At 41.3% G+C, this 21,163-nt stretch overlaps 2 protein-coding genes across 2 annotated transcripts in view; both read right to left on the bottom strand.

The window, feature by feature from the left end:
• Positions 1-52: 52 nt before the first annotated feature.
• Positions 53-1,117, bottom strand: LOC106527709 (uncharacterized). The gene is made up of 2 exons (XM_014022691.1): positions 903-1,117; positions 53-554 (listed from the first exon to the last, which is right to left on the bottom strand). Exons 1-2 carry the CDS (start codon positions 1,043-1,045, stop codon positions 254-256), a joined length of 444 nt encoding a protein of 147 aa, XP_013878145.1. The 5' UTR covers positions 1,046-1,117; the 3' UTR covers positions 53-253.
• A 1,467-nt stretch (positions 1,118-2,584) lies between these two features.
• si:ch211-197l9.2 (protein SOGA1) overlaps positions 2,585-21,163 on the bottom strand; it is a 20,905-nt gene continuing 2,326 nt past the window's right edge. The window contains exons 3-9 of the mRNA XM_014022692.1: positions 20,776-20,934; positions 13,455-13,526; positions 12,277-13,374; positions 8,020-8,106; positions 6,995-7,044; positions 5,760-6,912; positions 2,585-2,970 (exon numbers count right to left, since the gene is read on the bottom strand). Of these exons, the coding sequence (XP_013878146.1) occupies positions 2,836-2,970; positions 5,760-6,912; positions 6,995-7,044; positions 8,020-8,106; positions 12,277-13,374; positions 13,455-13,526; positions 20,776-20,934 (2,754 nt within the window). The 3' untranslated portion in view covers positions 2,585-2,835. The remainder of the gene's footprint in view (positions 2,971-5,759; positions 6,913-6,994; positions 7,045-8,019; positions 8,107-12,276; positions 13,375-13,454; positions 13,527-20,775; positions 20,935-21,163) is intronic.

Genomic DNA, 21,163 nt, shown 5'->3' on the forward strand with positions numbered 1-21,163 from the left:
CACATGTCCAGCAGTCACAGTGCGTGGGGCGGGGTACATTAAATGTAGTGAATAAAGATGAATTAATTTTTATTTATTTTGATCAAACAATTATTTAACCTGCCTCATCCAGTCCACAAATATTTTCATGCTTAATTAGTTTTGGCACCATGAGGACATTTGTTCTTTGAAAAACAGKTTCGTTTGAGTGTTTCACATATTGATTAATGAAACTGTATAATATGACAGATGCTGTTTRGACTGTAAAAATTACTTAAGATGATGATGTTTCCCAGGGTTTTCTGACTTGTTGCATCTGAGAAGGAGTGGGGCTCTGGTTACTAGGTTTTATGTCCAGTTTTGTTACACCGGGCACTTCTTTTCCCTCCTGAACCAGCTGCAACACCTCTGCGAAGGACAGCTGTTTTGTCTCTGGGTGTGCAGATGTTTCTGTTTGGTTCTCTGAGTCTGAAGGTGACAGGTTCCTCTGGTCCTGCTGGAGGTCTGAAGCTTTCACATGATGGGATGAAGAGCACCACGTCCTGTAGCTCTGCTGGTCTATGGGCTCCACAAACCTGAAGCCAGACAGGAGGACAAAAACAGCAAAACATAAAACTAAATCAGTAGTCAAAGTGACTCACATGAAACAATGTACAAGAAAATATCAGCTTCCAGTAGGCTGAAGTTACACTTCATTATTTAACTTCTACCTCTTCATAACATTTGTCAGTTTAATAAAATAATGTTGAGTTTAGCAAAAAAAAAAAAATTCATGTGACAATTCATTTGAGTTCTTTAAGCACTTCAAATATGAATTTTACGGCTTATTTTAATACCTGGCTTAAATTAAAGACAGTTTTTTTGCTGTAAAACATTCAACACACTAAGAGGAGACAAACATGAATAATAAAACCGTCGTTTACCTGTTATAATAGAAAAGTTTGAGGTTCAGCATCTCAGTTTCTTCTCTGCTTTTCTCAGACTTTTCTAAAGTTTTCAGCCCGGCCGCAAACCGCTGATCAGCCTCGAAGTTATACGATTCAAACCGGACGAAAACGGACTCCATATCACTCCAGTTTAGTAAATATTAACAAAAACACTCATAAAATGCTCCATCAATTGGACTTCCGGAAGAACTATGCTGTTTACCATCAACAAGGTGGACGAAGAAGGTATAAAAGTGAAGCAGCCGGGCTGCAGCGCCCCCACAGATGAGACTGAGTACTGCAGCCAAACCTGTCAAAAACCATGAGAGAAATACAGTATATAGTATTAACACTTTACAGTTTAGGTAAATGAGTCAAGAAAAAATTGTTTATATCAATTCCCTTTTTTGTGTGTTTTAATCTGTAATATAACAATACAATATTGCTATGTGGGGTTGGTATTTCAATAGAAACTGTGAAAAATACATGCACAGCTGCAAAGCAGAGTTCAGATATTTCTTTTAAATATTATAAAGACAATATCTGTTGCAAAAACCCAGGTTTTGTGATCATTATGTTCACAACAATTCTCCATGTGTGAGGTCCTCATCATCACTAAATTTGTAATTTTGCATGCAGTTTGTTTCTTCTGTAATATTAATATTTTGCACAGACACTGAAATATTTATGCATGTTTAGATGTTGAGCAGCCTTACACTTGTGATTTATTAGGGAACATTTAAAATATTTTTGATGAAAGTAAGTCTTTTCTCTTTGAATCTTCAGGCTATCATTTGATCTCAGTCACACACAGTCAGCTGATCAATCAGCTGTTTCTGTTCTTCAACCACTGACCTGATCAATGTCACACAGACCACCCAGATGCATCCTTCACAAAGTCTGCGTCAAACTGTCTAACTTACATCTGTTGTCTGTTTTTTTATTAAAACAGTTCTTATCCCTTGTTTCATGTGTTCTTAATGTTGTTTGATGTTACACGTTGCGACAGTGGTTGTTTTAAAGCACTTTACTAATGAACTAATAGAAATAGTCTTCTAGGGCTCATCTTTGAGTGAGATGTTATTTAATGTTTCATCGAGGAAAAATCAGAGAACTGAACTTATGTTTCACTGAACACGAACATCTGCAGACTTCATGGTCAGAGAAATATTAAAACAAGTTCCTCATTTGAGTTTTTTTCTAGACTAATTTGTATCATTGATCTTTTGTTACACGTGACCCTCCTGTAGCTGCTCTACGCTCTGATCTTTGTGTGTTTTTAGTCACGTTTCAGCTCATGTTGTGCGAGTGGGCCGTGGTGAAATGAACATGTGTGGCGAACAGAAACATGATCCCGTGTGATTGTTTCTCCTCTCGCTCTGTCCTTCACTGCATCACAGCAGCAGTGTGAGCTGCTCTGGAGCCAGTTTATTACATATTAATTATAGGCAGAACACGATGAGCCGATTGTTTCCCTTATTAGTGAAGCAAAGAGTCCAACAGGTAAAGAGGCAGAAAAGGAGGAGACTCCTGGTGATTAGCTCTAATCTCATTAAATACTTAAGAGACAGTTGTTCTGTTTTTGAACATGTGACGTAACAGCTGCTACGTCCTGAAAACCCAGACTGGAGAGGAAAACAAGTTTCTGAAGGTTACGATAAAAAAATCAGACAAAGAAGTGAAGCTTTGAACAGAATTTATTGATCAAAGCAAGTTTATTTTCAGCAGAATACGATACAGGAAGTAGAAAATGAATCACAAGTAAATGAAATAAAGGTGACGCTCGTTTGTAAAAGAAAATGATGTGTTTTTGTTGCACAAAAAAAAAACAAAGCTGCACTAAACATGACACATTGAATCTGACGTTACAAATTAAAATCCCTCTTTTTATCTGATGATGTTGGAGTAAAATCTGYCCTTTTCTCTCCTGTCAGCCACAGCTGGAGTCTTGGCTCATGTATCTGTGTTGGTGGAGCTTTCCCAGGTTGGATGTTTGTCTTTGACTCGAGCGACGGGAGAAGCAGAAGGTCAGCGTGCTGCTGGAGCTGCAGTCGTAGTTTCCATCCTGGCCAGAAACAAGACAGACATGAGGTTTGTACTCGTAAAAAAACTCACAAGCTCCCCAGAAAATGACTATAATCTGCACCACAAACTGGGTCTTTGGCTGATTTAATGTTTCAGGACAGATATTAGATGTTAATTGATTCCAACAAAGCAGTTCTTTTTTAATTTGAAACTCTGGAGCTGAAATCATTATATAGTTAGTTAACCAACAGAAAGACCATTAATGGCAAATCTAAAAGAAAATAATCAAAAAAATCAACTTATGAATGAATAAAATCTACACTTTTTACGTTTTCTATAAATTTAAAACAAGCTGTTTTGCGCTTCCAAAATCATTATTTCTTGTTATATTTATTAATTATATTATATTAAAGACCATCATTTAAACAATCATTTATTTTTATGATGATTTATGCAATTAATGAAAGCATAAAGTGACATGGTGAAGTGCAAAAGCATTTACCCCCATTTATATAAGGTATCCTTCAAAGCTGAATTTTAAATTTGATGCAAACAAAGTTCTACAAAATAATGACCCTAAAAGTTTTAGGTTTTGTAAAAAATATTTAGAATTATATGGTGTTAACGCTCCCTTTGCTCGAAGCTCGAACCATAACCTTCAGCAAATCCACAAGTGAGTACTCTGAGTGTCGGATCTGAATTAAAGCTGCACCCACAGATTGACATCGCTCCAGTATTATGGTCTACCATCAAACATGCAACATCATGAAGAACAAGGAATTCTTCACACAGATCAGAACCAAAGTTGTGGAGAAGTAAAAATCAGGGTTGATTTATGAAAGAATATCCTAAACCCTGAACATCCCACAAAGCAACAATAAAATTTTATTAATAAAATTTAAACCCATTACTGAGCGATGTAGAATCATCACCACAGCCTAGACCAGGCGTCTGCAACCTTTATGATCAAAGGAGCCACTTCTGCTCCTTGTTTCACTAATAACATGTGTCCAGAGCCACAAAACAAGCTGCAACTGTGATTATCAACTGGTGGTCCGTGGGCCTTTTCATGGCCTTTTTTGGAACCTTTATGGCCAGTGGAGGTGGCATTATAAAACTAAAAAATATATACTGTGAATTTGATTACACATCAGGACAAATGAAAAGACCAGATTCAGGTAAACATAAAAAATACTGCATGTAGTTTATCCTGAATTTCATAAAAACTAGTACAATTGAACTGTTCAGGTATATGTATTTTTTCTAATTCTTATTACTATATAGTCTTCAAATTCTTTAAAAGTAATTCTAATGCATTTGAGAGAAAGAAGTTGGATTATTTAAGTAAACAACATAGCATGAGCTAACATGTTTTACTTTTTGTGTTAGTAGTATTGATCACTTTTTTTTGCATACAAATTGATTTCTGTTGTGAGTATAAAAAACAAACAAAAAATATTCTGTTATGTTTGGTCACATTTTCAAAGTAACACTGCAGAAGGACCAAAGAGCCACAGGTTACAGACCCCTGGCCTAAACTCAGACAGGGAGGCCATTAACCAGAGAAGCAACTGTCCTTTTCCTCTACAGGTTTTTCTGTGCACAGTGGTGCTGATGCCCATCTCCAGCGATCATTTGCAAAAATACAGAGTTAGACAGGTCAGATAAGTACTCAGGAGGCTAAAGATAACCCCACTCCTGCAGAGATGGAAGTTTGTCCACAGGACCATTAGAGGTTGCATAGAGCTGGGCTTAAAGAAAAACAATTTGGCAAATCAGTTGGTCAAATGGGACCAAACTCAAACTTTTAGGCTAACGACAACACCATGTTGGTGGACCGAGCGCTGAATAGATATGAATGCATTTTTGGGTTTTATTTATTCTATTTTTTTGTTTGTTTCACTATGAAAACAAAGTGATATGATGTTAAACTCTACATGTGACAAATCATATTTTTTACCTGTGAAAACAATAATAAATTATTATGTCTGGCCTGCACTTTGACATGTGACCAAATATATGGTGGAATTGAACCATCAACTCTCTCATTAGAGGAACAACAGCCACAGTTCAGTTATTTCTTCAGGGGACATTTAGGCGGTCTGTATCTGACTCACACTGTAGGTTTATCAAGATTTTTCCATTTAACCTTTGTTTAATCAGATAAATCCCACTGAGCTCACAGATCTCTTTTTCAGTGGAGGTCTGGGCCTGACGTGCATGTTTTGGCCTCTGGGAGGAAACCTGAGAAACAACAACATGTGAACACAAGGAAAACATGGAAACTCTACACAAAAAAAAAACACAGGGTCCAAACCGGGGCTGAAACCGAGGTCCTTCTTTCTGTGAGACAACACTGCTAACCACTAAACCACCGTGGTGCCCAAACTTGAACCCAGACTAAACGTGTCTCTGGACATGTGCGGTTTTCTAGATTGTGTTTTCTTGTTTATCAGTTTAAATTCAAATCCCACACATTGATAATGTGTGATTACTTCTCATCATAGCAGCAACAGTTTGGCCTTTAAACAGTTTATCTAGTACCTTCTGCAAATGTGTGTGTGTGAGTGTTCCTGGTTTTGTTGTCTTTTTAGAAACCTTTCTGGTATAAACACCTAACTTGTCAGGACCAGAGATCTTTTTTGGGGACCAAAGACTGATCCTAATTTGATGGACCACCAATGGGGGCTTTAGGGTTTGTAGTAGTAATGTTTTGGGTAAGGGTTAGGGTTGGGCTTTAAAACTGACTGGAAATGAATGGAAGTCAATCCACGGTCCCCACTGGGATATAAAAACAAGACTGTAAGATCATATTTCTCTTCCTCTCACCTCTGCTGGGATGGTACTCTGACTGTGTCGGACTCTGGGGGTCAGGTTGCTCCTCTTCTCCTCTCTCTGGACTCGAGCGCTCTCCTCCCTCTGCTTCATGAACCTCTGGTTGACGATCCGGGTCACGCTGTCATTCCTGTGCAGCTGAGGGACCTGAGGTCTCATGGGAACGCGCTCCAGGTTCTTCAGGCCGCTTTTGGCCTTCTGCGCTGACCCCGGAGCGGCTTTGTCCGCCCGCCCACTCATCCTGCGCAGGAACTCTGTCACTAGACCGCAGCGGTTGGCGCCGGTGGACTTGCTGGATGTCTTGGGTCCACTCGCAGAACCGTGGGTCTGAGCCGCACCTGATCTGGGGCTGGCTTGTCGAGTCCAGGCGAGGCCAGAGTAGCTCTGGTGCGACCACGGTGCTCGGTCTCTCAGAGCAGGCGAAGAGGAGGTCGTGCTGGAGGAGTGTCTGCGGTACAGTTTAGGAGAGGAGCTGGAGGTTCTGGGCCTCTCCATCCGACCTGCTAACCCATCCAGAGAGGTGGAGATGTGGCGAGAGCGGGCAGAGACCAGGGAGGAGCTCGGGACTCTGGAGGGGCTGTTCTTCATCGCGATGGACCCCTGAGTCCCATCGGTCTGCTGACCAACGCTCACCATCTGAGGCTTCAGGTGGGTCTGAGTACCTGAGCAGGTCACGTCCACCCAGCGGCCCGCTGTCCTCCCCCTCTTCTCCTGTGGGCCGCCGTGGGCCGCCTGCCTCCAGCTGGCGTTCATCTCCTTCATGTCATCGCTGAGGTTAGCAGAGGAGCCGAGGCAGAGCTGAGAGAAGGAGGTGGGAGGCGTGCACCAAGGGGAGAAGGTGTCCACGGACTCTTGGTCTGTCCTGGGTCTCCGCTTCAGCTGAGCCAGCTGGACCCTGCGGGCTGACGGGGGGCTGTAGTAGATCCTGAAGGCCGACTTCTCGGGGGCAGTGTGGCTCCTCTCCATCGAAATCTGCTCAAAGTCCAGATCAGGGAAGCTAAGCGGCATGATTAGATGGTCCCACGTCTTAAAGGGGTCCTCTCGGTCCAGCTGGGCAGCCTCCTGGCTCAGATAGCACCAGTTTCTGATTTTGGAGCCACGAGGAGAAAACAGCCGTCTGAGTTGGTTTTCTTTGGCGCTGCAGATTCTGTGGAAAGATGAGGAGGAACATGAGCTGCAGATCTGGGAACAATTAAACAAGATGAAGACATTTAAAGAAAAACACTGACCTGAGCCCGTCATAGAGCTGTCCATCATGAAAATCACCACTGATGCAGCTCTGAGCCAAAAAGAGAAAAAACGTGTTACTCAAAAAAAGGAATTAGATTCAAGCTTTAAAGGGCCTGTGACATCAAATTTTTGTAATAAACATGAATACATATTTGGAAAGATAACATTGATAACATATTGCAAAACAAATTTCACATCACTGAGATGAACAGTTGTTGAGATATTTGCAAATGAAGAAACAGGAAGTGATGTCAAAGGGGAATGTCGGCATGTAAACAGCTTTGTTGCAAAAGCTAAGAACACAGACTGTAGAGAAGAATCTGATGTTTCTTTAGATTATTATGAGTCACTATCAAAGAGAGACGAAGAAGAGTTAAAGTTTAAATAATTTTGTTCTAGTAAACAAAAACCAGGGCTTTATTTTATTAATGAGTTCCCCTTTGATTTCACTTCCTGTTTTACTTTGGCTGAGCCAAATTCAAAAGAAACAGGCTGGTTTTGTGACAAAGTGGGTTAAATCATGTGTGTTATGCCAATTTTATTAAGTATAAAGATGTTTTCTTTGACTTTGTATTTGAAGGATAGGCATGTCACAGGTACTTTAAAACTTTCCCGACTGACTGCTGGATGAACAAGTATCTGAATAGAGTTTTTTATTTGTCTGCCATCAGCTGAAGGTAAACCTGAAATCCTTTGTACCACAGCAGACCATGTTTTCTCAAGGAAAGAGGAATTATAATCCACTGAATTACAAAAACTGAAACAAGAGTCCTGCATGATCTGCATTAAAACTCTTTATTTTTGCATTTGTTGGTAAAAAATCAACAAGAAGAAGTGAACTGGACTGTTTACGGGTCAGAGTAAGTCTGCCCTGTTTGGCTGCAGCACCTACTACAGATTACCCTCAATACTCTGGCACGAGCCTCCTCATGAGGCTGGCAGGGAGAACTCATCAGTGGGACGTCCCACTGTGTCACACACTCACACAGCTTGTGGGGGGAGGATGGGACACATGCATCCTTACCTCGGCTCCGGCCTCGCTGTCATCTCGCAGCTCTGCGCTGAGATCTCTCAGCAACCCGAGCAGCACAGACAGAGTTTGGTCTCTGCCCTGTGGGGGAGAGGAAAATCAGAACTGGAGCTTTTTGGAAAATACACTAAAAGCACGAAACTTTTTGCGTGTGTTCCTCTGTTCTGTGCACAACATATTGTAATCTAATAAGCCACTGAATGGATTTTAAAGAAACCTGTTTGTGAATCTCCAGCAGGTTAACATTTGGAGCCAGCCTGCATCATGATGGCAGCTAACGCTAACCCAACTTAGCAAACACAGGAATGACTATAACTCGGTCATTTGGACAGAAATGAAGCTAAAATCTGGTGTGGTAGTAGCTGAGCCTCGTCTCTAACTCTGAGTGTTGCACATTGCAGTGAGAGAAATTATTGGGGTTCATGTTACTTACTGATTTAATTGCATCACACATAGTATGGGTTATTTTACGTTAGAACTATAACGACTGTTAAACGTGACTTTTGATTAACTTGATGATTCTATATTAATAGGTACATGTCTGATAACAAATACAACACATATTGAACTTTCAATCATTAGAATAGATTTATTGTACGAGCCCCCCCCCCCCCTTCATTGATGATGTAATCAATAGGTGGAGTCCTACCCTGAAGCTGTTGATAAAAACTCTTGTGATTTCCTGGATCGGTCTGATTTCCCTGGTATCATTAAACCGGACATCAGCAGAGCTCTGGTTTTGTATGGCCGTTACTTTAAGTCTCTCTCAATGCATTTGCACACTCTGCATGGTTTCGCACACATCTTGGTAAGAAAACGAAATAATGCCTATTTCTTTCAGCAGGAAGTTGAAGTATATTTTGTAACTGATTGAATGTTCAATACAGTCTTGTATATATTCTAATCATTGCAGTCATATGGTTTAAGTAGAGAATGAGTGTGTGTGTTATCATGTGTTCTTTCTGTCTTCATAAACAAAAATTGGTGACGTTAATGTCTGACATAAAAGATACCACCTCCAGGGGTGTGGCCAGGAAGAGACAAATGTTAAAAGGTGGAATCATTATTATTGAGCAGAAGTTTTTAGAATAAGTTTTTGTTAGTTTCTCTCCTTATATACAGCCTGCAACAGTTCAGGCTGTTTTGTTTTGCTTTCCTGATAAGCAGTGGTGGGCACAGTTCCCTTAAAACACTAAAGCACTAATAGGGGAACTAATTTCCTGATTAGTTTTTCTTTGGGGCTTTTGATCATTTGAAAATGTATTCGTGGATTAGCACTTGCTAAATTTAGAAGCACTAACTGGTCTATAAACGCTATTTATCAATTTTAATGTTAACAGCTGAGGGTGCAAGCTGTCACATTTTGTTCATATGTGTGTCACTTACAGTGGTTTGCAAAAGTATTCATACCCCTTGAACTTTTCCATATTTTGTCACATTACAACCACAAACATAAATATATTTCACTGGAATTTAATGTGAAAGACCAACACAAAGTGRTATACAATTGTGAAGTGGAAGCAAAATTTTACATGAATCAAAACATTTTTTACAAATAAAAAACTGAAAAGTGCGACGTGCAAAAGTATTCAGCCCCCTTTTCCCTGAGTGCAACCAATTGCATTCAGAAGTTGCCTGATGACTGCTAATGACTCAAAAGGGTCCACCTGTGTGTAATCTAATCTCAGTACAAATACAGCTGCTCCGTGACAGCCTCAGATGTTGGTTAAGAGAATATTGGGGAGCAAACAGCATCATGAAGTCCAAAGAACACACCAGACAGGTTAGGAATATGGTTTTGGAGAAGTTTAAGGCAGGCTTAGGTTATAAAAAGATTTCCCAAGCTTTGAACATCTCACGGAGCACTGTTCAATCCATCATCCGGAAATGGAAAGAGTATGGCACCACAGTAAACCTGCCAAGACAAGGCCGTCCACCTAAACTTACAGGCCGAACAAGGAGATCACTGATCAGAGAGGCAGCCAAGAGGCCCATGGTGACTCTGGATGAAATGCAGAGAGCCACAGCTCAGGTGGGGGAAACTGTCCACAGGACAACAATTAGTCGTGCACTACACAAATGTGGTCTTTATGGAAGAGTGGCAAGGAGAAAGCCATTGTTAAAAGAAAACCATAAGAAGTCCCGTTTGCAGTTTGCCAGAAGCCATGTTGAGGACACAGCAAACATGTGGAAGAAGGTGCTTTGGTCAGACGAGACCAAAATTGAACTTTTTGGCCACAATGCAAAACGCTATGTGTGGCGGAGAAAGAACACCGCACATCACTCTGAAAACACCATCCCCACTGTCAAATATGGTGGTGGCAGCATCATGCTCTGGGGGTGCTTCTCTTCAGCAGGGACCGGGAAGTTGGTCAAAGTTGATGGGAAGATGGATGGAGCCAAATACAGGGCAATCTTGGAAGAAAACCTGTTGGAGTCAGCAAAAGATTTGAGACTGGGGCGGAGGTTCACCTTCCAGCAGGACAACAACCCTAAACATAAAGCCAAAGCTACAATGGAGTGGTTTTAAAAAAAGAATATTCATGTGTTAGAATGGCCCAGTCAAAGTCCAGACCTAAACCCAATTGAGAATTTGTGGCAAGATCTCAAAACTGCTGTTCACAAACGCTCTCCATCCAATCTGACTGAGCTTGAGCTGTTTTGCAAGGAGGAATGGGCAAGAATTGCAGTCACTAGATGTGCAAAGCTGGTGGAGACATACCCTAAAAGACTTGCAGCTGTAATTGCAGCAAAATGTGGCTCCACAAAGTATTGACTCAGGGGGGCTGAATACTTTTGCACGTTGCACTTTTCAGTTTTTTATTTGTAAAAAATGTTTTGATTCATGTAAAATTTTGCTTCCACTTCACAATTGTATACCACTTTGTGTTGGTCTTTCACATTAAATTCCAGTGAAATATATTTATGTTTGTGGTTGTAATGTGACAAAATATGGAAAAGTTCAAGGGGTATGAATACTTTTGCAAACCACTGTATCTACAATATGTGAACTCGTACAGCTGTGGGATGTCAATGATAAGTCTTCAGAGAGCAACATGGCAACATGTGACTCAGGTTGTCTGTTGAACAATGTTCATGGGTTGACTCGGTTATTTTAGTGCTTTAGAATTAGCTTTTGCTAAAACTTTCAGTGCATTAGTGCTTTAGAATTAGGGGACCTAAATATTTGCGTTAGTATTTTAGGGCTAGTGGAACTAATTTTTAGATTAGTGCTGCCCACCACTGCTGATAAAGCTCCAGGACCTTCTTACTTACTGAGGCCTGCTGACTGTGCTACTGGAGCTGACTGGAGTCAAAGACAAGAATAAAGGTTTTTTAGCAGAGATTCAACTGAAATTATTCAGACTTYCATTTATTGATCTTGAATTCCCTTCATCGTTGTTGCTGAAAACATTAGAATGTTGGCCTATTTGCCTGTTACTGAAAATGATCATGAATCCATGAATCACTGGACAGATTTTATGAAACTCAGATAGTAGCATATAGAAGTTCCCCACATAGGTAGCATAACTGGTCCAGCCCAGTTCTGCCCTACACCTGAGCACTAACACTCGGACCAGATACCGCAAAGAATGATAGACCTTTGTTGGCCCAGATGTGTTTGCCATGGTCAGAGGTGGTCCATGCATGGGCCAGCACCACATAAACCAAACATCAACTGGGCCAGCTGTGGTACTGACAGATTTGGACCACATGTACCAAAACCACTGCTGCGCCAGTTGCAGCATAACCATCTTAAAACAGCGCAATCGTTGCCAGATCTGGCCCACAACTGTCTGTTATGTGGGGCATCACCGRCATGTCCACAGGATGGTTCCAGGACAAGTTTTAGGGTCACTATGGTTGTGTGCAGGCGAGCAGGCGGGACTTCAAACCTCACATTATTAATGCACAAATTCCTAAACACACAACACAGCAGCTCCCATAAASCAGGTCCTAGTGGCTTCAGCTCCCAACAATATTTCCTACATGTTGATGATGAACGACTACAACTGAATATGTTTTGGAGTCAACTTAATTTAAAACGGCTACCAGAGTTAATCCACTTTAATGAACACAAAAATAGCTACAGCTGAGTGATGACAGATTGTGTGAAATTTTATATGTTATTTTCAAGATTTGACCAAAACAATTTCAACTCCATCACTTTTCAACGTAAGACTATAGTTTAAACTCAGGTATAATAAGTGAGATGCATTCCTTCAGGGAACGTTAGACCTTTAACTGTACCTGCTTTTCTTTGACRTTACACCACCGGTGAAGGATCCAAAGTATCTGTAGCGACAGTTGCATTTTTGGATCCTTGCAGCTGTTTACGGTGTCACATTGTTTCACTTGTTTTGTTGTCTGCTTCTCTTCGAGGTGCTCCTTTTTAATTTTCAGCCCCTCGATGTTGTTATTATTTGCACAAAGAAACGAGGGCGTGCACAAATCCAACGTATACTCCTGTCTGTGAACACCATTTCTGTATTCCTCCTCTCCTGCCAAACACAAGTTCATCTTCCCAATGAAGGCCAGCAGCATGACCTGCAGGAGGTCTAAAGCCTCGGTTAGAGACATCTGCGATTTGCCGTTTGAGATGCCGTCAGTCGGAGAGGTGAGAGCAGCTGAGGGAGGGGGGCTGTGTTCAGTTCTGGAGGAGGTTGTCAGAAGCTGGATGGCTGAAGTCAAAATGCAGGACTGATCTCTGAGAGCAAGAAGAAAGTCATGGTCGACTGCAGTCATCCCTTTCAGTCCTCTGTCAGGTTTTTTGTTGTCGTCGTTCTCCTGACAGTTTGAAGGGTCCCGCTCGCCCCCCACAGGACCTTCTCTGACGATCTGACACTCAGGAATCACCCGGCTGCTCTGTGCCAGCGAAGATCTCTCAGCATCAGCGTTTTTCTTCCCTGACTCTTCAACCTGTCGCTGCAGGTAGACTGTAGGTCTCAGGCTGCCCTCTCCATCCGTCATCCCCGAGGCCAGCAGGAGACTTTCCTCCAAAACATCTTCCTCTTCTCCTCCTCCTCCCGATTTCTCTCTGAGGTCACTCATCTCTGCTCGCAGCCCGCGGTTCTCCACCTCCAGCTCAACGATGCGCCGGCTCAGAAGGGTGGCCTCCTCTTCCACCAGTTTCAGGTGAACTTTGACCTCCGACTCCCTGGTGTGGGCGGAGCTCTGTTTGCCTTCAGGCCACTGGGCGGCGTCCACGTCGCCGAACGTCGACTGGTACTTAGCCAGCTCCTCGCGTGTGGCCTCGCTCTCCGACACCAGCTTGGTGAGCTTCTTGCACATGAGAGCCAGTTCTTCTTTGGCAAAGTGGAGTTGGCACTTCAGATCAGCGCTGTCGTCCTTTTGAGAACCAAACAGTAATGTTAACCACCAGAAAACAGCAGGTAAATCATGAATGAAGAAACTGAAAGATCGCAGACCTCCATCTGCTGAGAAAGCCTCTTCTCTGCCTTACTGGCTGTCGATCTGATGCTTCTCTTCTTCGTTGAGCTCTGAGGAATAAAAGTAAGCATTTCAATGAGAACCCACTGATCTTTGAAAAAATACATGCCTTTGAGCAACTTCTATCTATGAGTCATTTAAAAAAGACTAATAAATGTCAAGAGTTTGCATTAGCTTAAAGGACTTAGATGTTCTGAAGATTAGTGGTAAATTAGGAACTATTAGTATCTTACCTGCTGTGGATAGCTATTTTTGTTTGTAGAAAATCTGGCGAGCTAACAGCCAAATAATCTTGCCATCTTGACACAACTCTAATCTAAAATATTTTCATATTCATCATTTTAAAAACCTCTACACTGTTGTCACATTTGCATTAAATATTTACCGTATTAATTCATGTATAATTGTATAATAGGATAATAATTTTTTGAGATTAAAAATCTAAAAATCTAAAATCTAATCATCAATAACCTGTGTATAATACTACCCCCCCCCCCACACACACACACACACACACACACAAACACACACATTTCATGGATGATTTTTTGGTGTTAAATTTCTAGTATTATACATGAAAAAATACAGTATTTATAAAGAATTCTCTTAGGGTTTGTGCAGCAGCAACAAGCTGTATCATTTCTGCTGCAGCCTGGGTCACTTCCTGCAGGAATATCATATTATTTCTGCTGAAATAACCATTTAATTCCAAACTGAGGGCGATGTAAAGGTTTTAAAGGGATCCATGATTAGTTGTAACATTAAACTTTATTTGATAAACTTTTATTTAAACTGTAAAATAAAGACTGTAAAATACTGTAGGATGTTTAGTTGTGTAAATTTTTTTTAAATATATTTTAACATGGATGGAGCCATTTTATTTACACGCAAAGCATTCTGGGTAAATGATGACATCAACTAGGTCATCGGTGCGAGGCTGCTTGCGAGCTATATCCACCCTGAAGGTTAATCTTGGACAATATCTGATGATCGACTCTTTTAAATGAAACCAGAGAGCGTTGACAGAGAGGAGAAGGTAGAAATGACTCAGYCTGKAACTGAAAATATGGATGGAGGACAACAGAGCTGCTTCATGGAAGAAGAACATCAACTGAGCCTGTTAGCCTTCGCGCTAGCCCTCAAGCTATATTGCCTTATATGTATTAGCTCAGTGCTAGCGCGTCAAACAAGCTAAACTGAGGTCCTCATCCATATTTTCAGTTGCAGTCATTTTTGTGTTCCCCTCTCTGTCATGTGGATGGAGGACCTCAGTGACGAGAGGAGAATGTGTAGCGCTGAGCTAATACATATATATGTGGTGATAGCGTCGGGGCTAACGCAAAGCTAACAGGCTAAGCTGAGGTTCATCTTCCATGAAGCAGCTCTGTTGTCCTCCATCCATATTTTCAGTTACAGGCTGAGTCATTTCTACCTTCTCCTCTCTGTCAACGCTCTCTGGTTTCATTTAAAAGAGTCGATCATCAGATATTGTCCAAGATTAACATTCAGGGTGGATATAGCTCGCTAGCAGCCTCGCACCGATGACCTACTTGATGTCATCATTTACCCAGAATGCTTTGCGTGTAAATAAAATGGCCCCATCCGTGTGATATATTTTTAAACTTCTAGTTTAAAAATGATAAAAACTGAACATCCTACAGTATTTTTACAGTCTTTATTTTACAGTTAAAGTATATGTTTATCATAAAAAGTCTAATGTTACAACTAATCGGGGATCCCTTTAAAAAGGAGCATTTGCATGAACCGCTATTAAAGTTTTGAGATGGAAACTGTTATAAGAGAAAAGCAATACACTTCAGTATTGACTGCGTTCAGGCTGGATGATAGCTCGTCAATCCAGTTAAATTAAACTGGCCAGTTTTCTGTCTGTTAGCAAAATATCTTGTGAACAACTGTGGAAACAAAACTATTCACACCATCCTTCCTATTAATCCCTCCGATTCTCCTGTAGCTACAGATTTGATTTTGGAGTCAACCCACTGCAAACTTTGTGAACACAAAAAAGGTTCAACCTGTTACTTTTTTAGAAACTGAGCTAAAATCTGATGTGATAGTAGCCGATAGTCCTCCTTGACCCACACAGCGATAACTGGAAGCAGCAAAGCAGCAGACAAAAAACATCTGCACTTTTGGGAAACTTGTTTAAATACTGCAAACCAGAAACAGAGGAGCACTTAAAAGGGCTGCGTTATCAGAGCTTTGTGTAGGTAAAATAACACACAAACTGGATAACAAAAGCAAAGCTGATTTACCCATGTGCACTGACGACTGTCTGTCAAATGAGCAAAATAGCAGACTCAATCCATTTAGCATGTTTGCCTTCATGAATATTCATGAATATATGAGGATTATCAGAACATGTAATGCTGTAAGAGAATAAACAGATAATCATTTAGCACCYGCAGTGTGATTGATGCAACGTGAAACTGATTGGGGCTGCTGTTTTAGCGTCTAGAATTTGCACAAACAAGCATAAAACAAAACTCCATCAGCTCAGAGGATAAAATTGAGAAACGGAAGCGACATTTGGATTTATGAAGTTTGTACTCGAGCAGACCTGATCGTATAGGACTGTTGAGCCWAAAATGGACGGCTTTCATGTTAGTATGCCTGCAAAGGCAATCCAAGTTTCTTGGGTTGTGCTCTTGAACAAAAGCAGTCCTCTGAAGGGAGACATATTTTCCTTTCTGAATCTTCCTCCAAATGCAGCCTGAATTACAATATTTCAACACTGGCAATATTCACAATTAATGTGATTGTGTTTTCATTTGAACTCTTTAAGAGAGGGAAAATGAAATCATTTGCCTCCTCCATCATGGAAAATGACATCTTTAAGCTAAAAGACAGAAGTACACACAAAATCCTCACTTCAGCAGGGCGGTACGCACCACTTTTGCAGCTGTCATCATTTATCAAGCAGGAAGGTCCTTTGGCCCACTGGTTTGGTCTGCACCAAAAGTGGACTTTATTATTATTATTATTTTGTTTTGTGTGGTTTGCATTCACATTTTTTTACTACTCTTTAATTTATAAACAAAGCCACACAGGTGACGTCATTGCTCCCATTGGACAGAAATGACAGGGGCGGGACAGGGCACCGACCTGGAAAGAATGATGCTGTTAATACAACTGTATTACCATTTAGAATATCAAGAGCAGCTCATTCAAAGGAGGTTTTGCGATGATATACTTCTAATTTCGGAATGGCGTTGGCAAATGYGTGCTCCAACCCAAAGAAGATGAGATGCTCTTTGTGCCCTGACCCACAACGGCTCATTRTTCTTAGCTATATGGTGGCTCGTGATGTCCAAAAAGGCACGGTTCCTGTAGTTGGTTCGGTTCGAGGCCGGTCAGAATTCACACCAGAAGAGAACCGCACCAGAGTTTGTTTRGAAGCAAATCAAGACCACCTCAACAGGGGGTCTTGGTTCGAATCACACCTGCATAAAAGGTCCGAACCAATGAGGGAAACGAACTCTGGTCTGTTTAAAGCGGACCAAATGTGTCTCACCAATACAGCCTTAGATTTAGTGCTCATTATTTGACATCATGGTAAATCAGCCCCTCTGCGTTTAAACAAATTAGTCTGGTATTTCAACATAAAAACATGTATATTTTGTGAGATTATCTGATTTTTTTTATTTTTAAATAGTCATATCTGTGCTAAAAGCAACATTTTCACTGCTCAGTTCACTTCTAAGTCAGAGTGTGAGAAGAATTTCTGCTCTTGTCTGGAGGCTTTCTCAACAGCAGACAGGATGTCGGCGTGTTCATAAATGGAGGGTTTTCACTTCAGCCCTCGCAGCCTGTGAGGAAACCTGACACATGATATTCCTGACACCTAAAGAGAGAAACACTTCTTSGACTGAATGACTGTCATATTTTCCATGCATCATTTCATCTTTTCGGGTTGTTTTATTTCCAGTTTGAGGGTCTCTGGATCGGCCCTGACATTGTGTTTCTGTTTGATTCGCACACTCAGAGGTTCAGAAATATTTATTCTCACTCACGTCTCTCCACACTGTGGTTCGTGCTCCCAGATTAGGTGATCTAAGTGGATTTCCCTGCTGGGATCAAAAGGACTAGCAGCTGTCTCCGATAAGCGGACCAGACTGAGCTGAATCCAAAGCCTAGAATCCTGGATTAAAGCGAGCGTGGCTCGGAGGAGAGAGCTCAGGGCTTGTCCTGGGTGTTTGGAGGAACTGCAGGGATAAAAGGTGGACCGAGGGTTCTGTCAGAGCTGAGGAGGGGTGGTCGCCTTTTGATGAAAGCAGGACTGTTGAAGGTCAAAGGTCAGCCCACCAACGCCTTTCTGAATGCCATAAAACACTCTGATCCCAATTTAGCAGAGCTTAATGCACGCAGAAAGGCAGAAAGTCTATTTCTGTATTCTCTCACACCCTTTATGCCTTTTTCTGTCATCTCAGCCGGCAAACGTCAGCTGTGCTCAGAGTTCAGACCTCGGCATGCCAGGCTGCTTCACCCGGCTCCGGCAACAGGCAGCTGCTGGCCGAGCCCTGCTCTCATATCACCGGTCGGCTCCGGGGTCGTGTGTCGCCTGATATCAGGGTGACAGCTGGCTGCTGAGGCGCAGCTGTGTGGAGGAATGAGGAGGATGCCTGAGCAGAAAGATGGAGCTTTCTGAAGGTTGCTCCTGTCATCAGGAGTCGCCACAGCGAGATGACGCGCACGAAGATTTAGCAATTGTTTATGTTTTTAATGCCCTTTCTGACACAACCACTGACCACTGAGCTAACACAGCCCACATTTGTGGAGCAGGGGGCTGGGGGAGCAGCTAGGTGGGTTAAGACCCAAGACACTAATGAGAAAAATGCAAGACTGGATAAAAGAGTAAGAAAAGATGAAAAATTGATTTGGAACAACATCAAAGTTCTGATTTTTTGTTCTGTAAGTGTTTCTGAGAAAACTAATCAGAATCAAACAGCTGAACCTGTTTTGTGTGAAGAAAAAGACAGAATTTTCCTCAGCAGGTAAATGTTGAAGTTACAGCTGAACAATCAGATCATCCCGGGAGGTTTCTGAAACTCTGTTACATTTTTTAGAATGTCGGTCCTTTTCCCCAACAAATCAAAAAATAAAATATTTTTGTCTCAAACATTTATATTCTCTTCATATTGATATTCTGTTAATGTGTTAACTCGTTTATGCAAACTAGTAGTTTTTTTTAATCTAGTGTTTACTGTACATCAAAACCATGGCTCATTAAAAACCTTGAAAAAATGCATCTGGTGCCTTTAAAAGGCTTTAAACAATAATAAAAAAATAATAAATAATAATAATATTAATAATAACAATAATAATGCATTTTATTTATAGGCGCCTTTCAAAACTCCCAAGGTAACCTAACAAAAATAATAAAATCACAATAGAACAATAAACAAAATACAAAACAATAAATCGATTAACAGAACAAAATAAAATATTGGAGGCTTCATAATAAAAACAGTCTTATTAAATACTGTAAAATTAATGATAATTATAAAGATTAGGGTTCAAGTGTATACAGTATGCTTTCCTGAACAGATAGGTTTTGAGTTGGGATTTGAAGGTGGTAATAGAAACTGAATTTCTAAGGTCCAGAGGGAGAGAGTTCCATAGGCGGGGGGCCGAGCAGCTGAAGGCTCTTGACCCCATTGTGGTCAGGCGAGCAGAAGGAAAAATCAGTTGGGAAGAAGTAGAGGATCTAAGATTACGAGCAGGAATGTAAGCATGGAGAAGTGAAGAAATATATGGAGGAGCAAGGTTATGAATGGCCTTAAATGTAAGAAGGAGGATCTGGTAAACAATGCAATATTTAATGGGAAGCCAGTGTAGTTGCTGCAGGACAGGTGTTATATGACAAATGGACGGGGTTCTGGTGATAATTCGAGCGGCAGAGTTTTGAACAATCTGGAGTTTATGGAGAAGTTTGTCTGGTAAACGAAAGAGAAGAGAATTACAGTAATCAAGACGAGATGTGACCAAAGCGTGAACCTGAATGGCTGTATTGTTGGATGAAAGGGACGGATGCAGGCGAGAGACGTTACGTAGGTGGAAATAAGATGACCGAGTGACATTAATGACATGAGAGTGGAAAGATAAGGTACTGTCAAGGATGACACCCAGACTCTTAACCTGGGGAGATGGAGAAACTAGTGAGTTGTCAAYGTAAATGGAGAGATTGTTAGTCTTAAAGAGGGTGGATTTGATGCCAACAAGTAAGATTYCTGTTTTGTCACTGTTAAGTTTAAGAAAGTTATTTGAAAACCAAGACCTGATTTCCTTAAGGCAGTTAGAGAGGAAGGTAGGTGGAAGGGATGCGTTTGGTTTAGCGGAAAGGTAGAGCTGGGTGTCATCTGTAYAGCAATGAAACTGTTCGTTGTGTTTACGAAATATGTAGCCAAGAGGGAAGATGTAGATRATGAATRGGAGGGGTCCAAKGACAGMGCCTTGGGGAACACCGGAGGAAAGGAAAGAGGGTTCAGAAGAAAATGTTTTGAGTTGAATGAACYGAGTACRACCAGAGAGATAAGATTTAAACCAATTTAGTGATGTGTCAGAAATTCCTATGGGTGCTAATCTGGATGTTGAAATTATCTAATGATGGGGAAAGACAATGTGATATTGGCCAGCTCAAACAGACCTTGTAAATGATTGGATAGTGTGAGCTTTTATAAGATTGTTTGCACTACGAGTGTGTGTTGAGGATGGTTCTCAGCTACTGCACCAAACTTTAGCTACAACTTTAGTCATTTTTCCGCTACCTAATGTCACTTAAAGGGATCCGTGATTAGCTGTAACATTAGACTTTATTTGATAAAAGTATATTTTAACCGTAAAATAAAGACTGTAAAAATACTGTAGGCTGTTTAGTTTTATTAATTTTTAAACTAAAAAGTTTAAAAATCGCCATCTTGAGAATTACCAMATTGGAACAAGGGCAAGGTTTTCCAGAGGCTTCCTCTTGCTGGGGTATCCAGATATAACATTTTTTTTCTGAAATACAAGGCTGTCCTCTGACTTTTGACTCACACTGTCCATTCACTGACTACGTTCTGAAATTTATCATGTAGTTGATAAAATATTTTTCTAAAACAACAAACAAGCACTCTCATACAGACACAGGCAAAAGCACTGTCATCTTTGACAGCTTGTGASCAAATGTCTTAACAGAGAGATCTGCAGATCCATGTATTTGAGTTTCATTTTCATAAACTTTTGAAAGGTGAAGTGTCTGATTGGAGGAAACGTTAGGCTGACAGAGGTTTTGAAGCTCACCTCTCTGATTTTCTCCACCTCGCTCTGTAAGACCTCCCTGGCCACTTCCAGCTCCTGAGTCTTCTCCCTCAGCGCCTCGTTCTCCCACTCCAGCTGGGAATTCTTCTTCTGCACCACCTCCAGCTCATTGTACAGGCGGAGGAACACGCTCTTTGCAACCTGGAAGCAGATCAGAGCAGCAAGTGTGGAGGAAGTGCTCAACRTCATCATCATCAYCATCATCATTTTTTACTGGGTGAGTGGAGCGTTTCTCTGCAGCTGCTGGTTTGGCTCGGAGACTTTACAAGGAAATTCTTCTGACGGGAATTTGCCATGTGAGTGGATGGAAGTGGGTGAGAGTGAGGCTGTCAGGAATCACACACACACACACACACACACACACACACAC

The sequence above is a fragment of the Austrofundulus limnaeus genome, unplaced genomic scaffold, assembly GCF_001266775.1.
Source record: "Austrofundulus limnaeus strain Quisiro unplaced genomic scaffold, Austrofundulus_limnaeus-1.0 Scaffold339, whole genome shotgun sequence".
NCBI lineage: Eukaryota > Metazoa > Chordata > Actinopteri > Cyprinodontiformes > Rivulidae > Austrofundulus > Austrofundulus limnaeus.

Coding starts and splice junctions, on each gene's coding strand:
- LOC106527709 (XM_014022691.1), bottom strand. CDS start 1,045: ATGGAGTCCGTTTTCGTCCGGTTTGAATCGTATAACTTCGAGGCTGAT. Junction 555..902: donor AAACTTTTCTATTATAACAG/GTAAACGACGGT, acceptor GTCTGGCTTCAG/GTTTGTGGAGCCCATAGACC.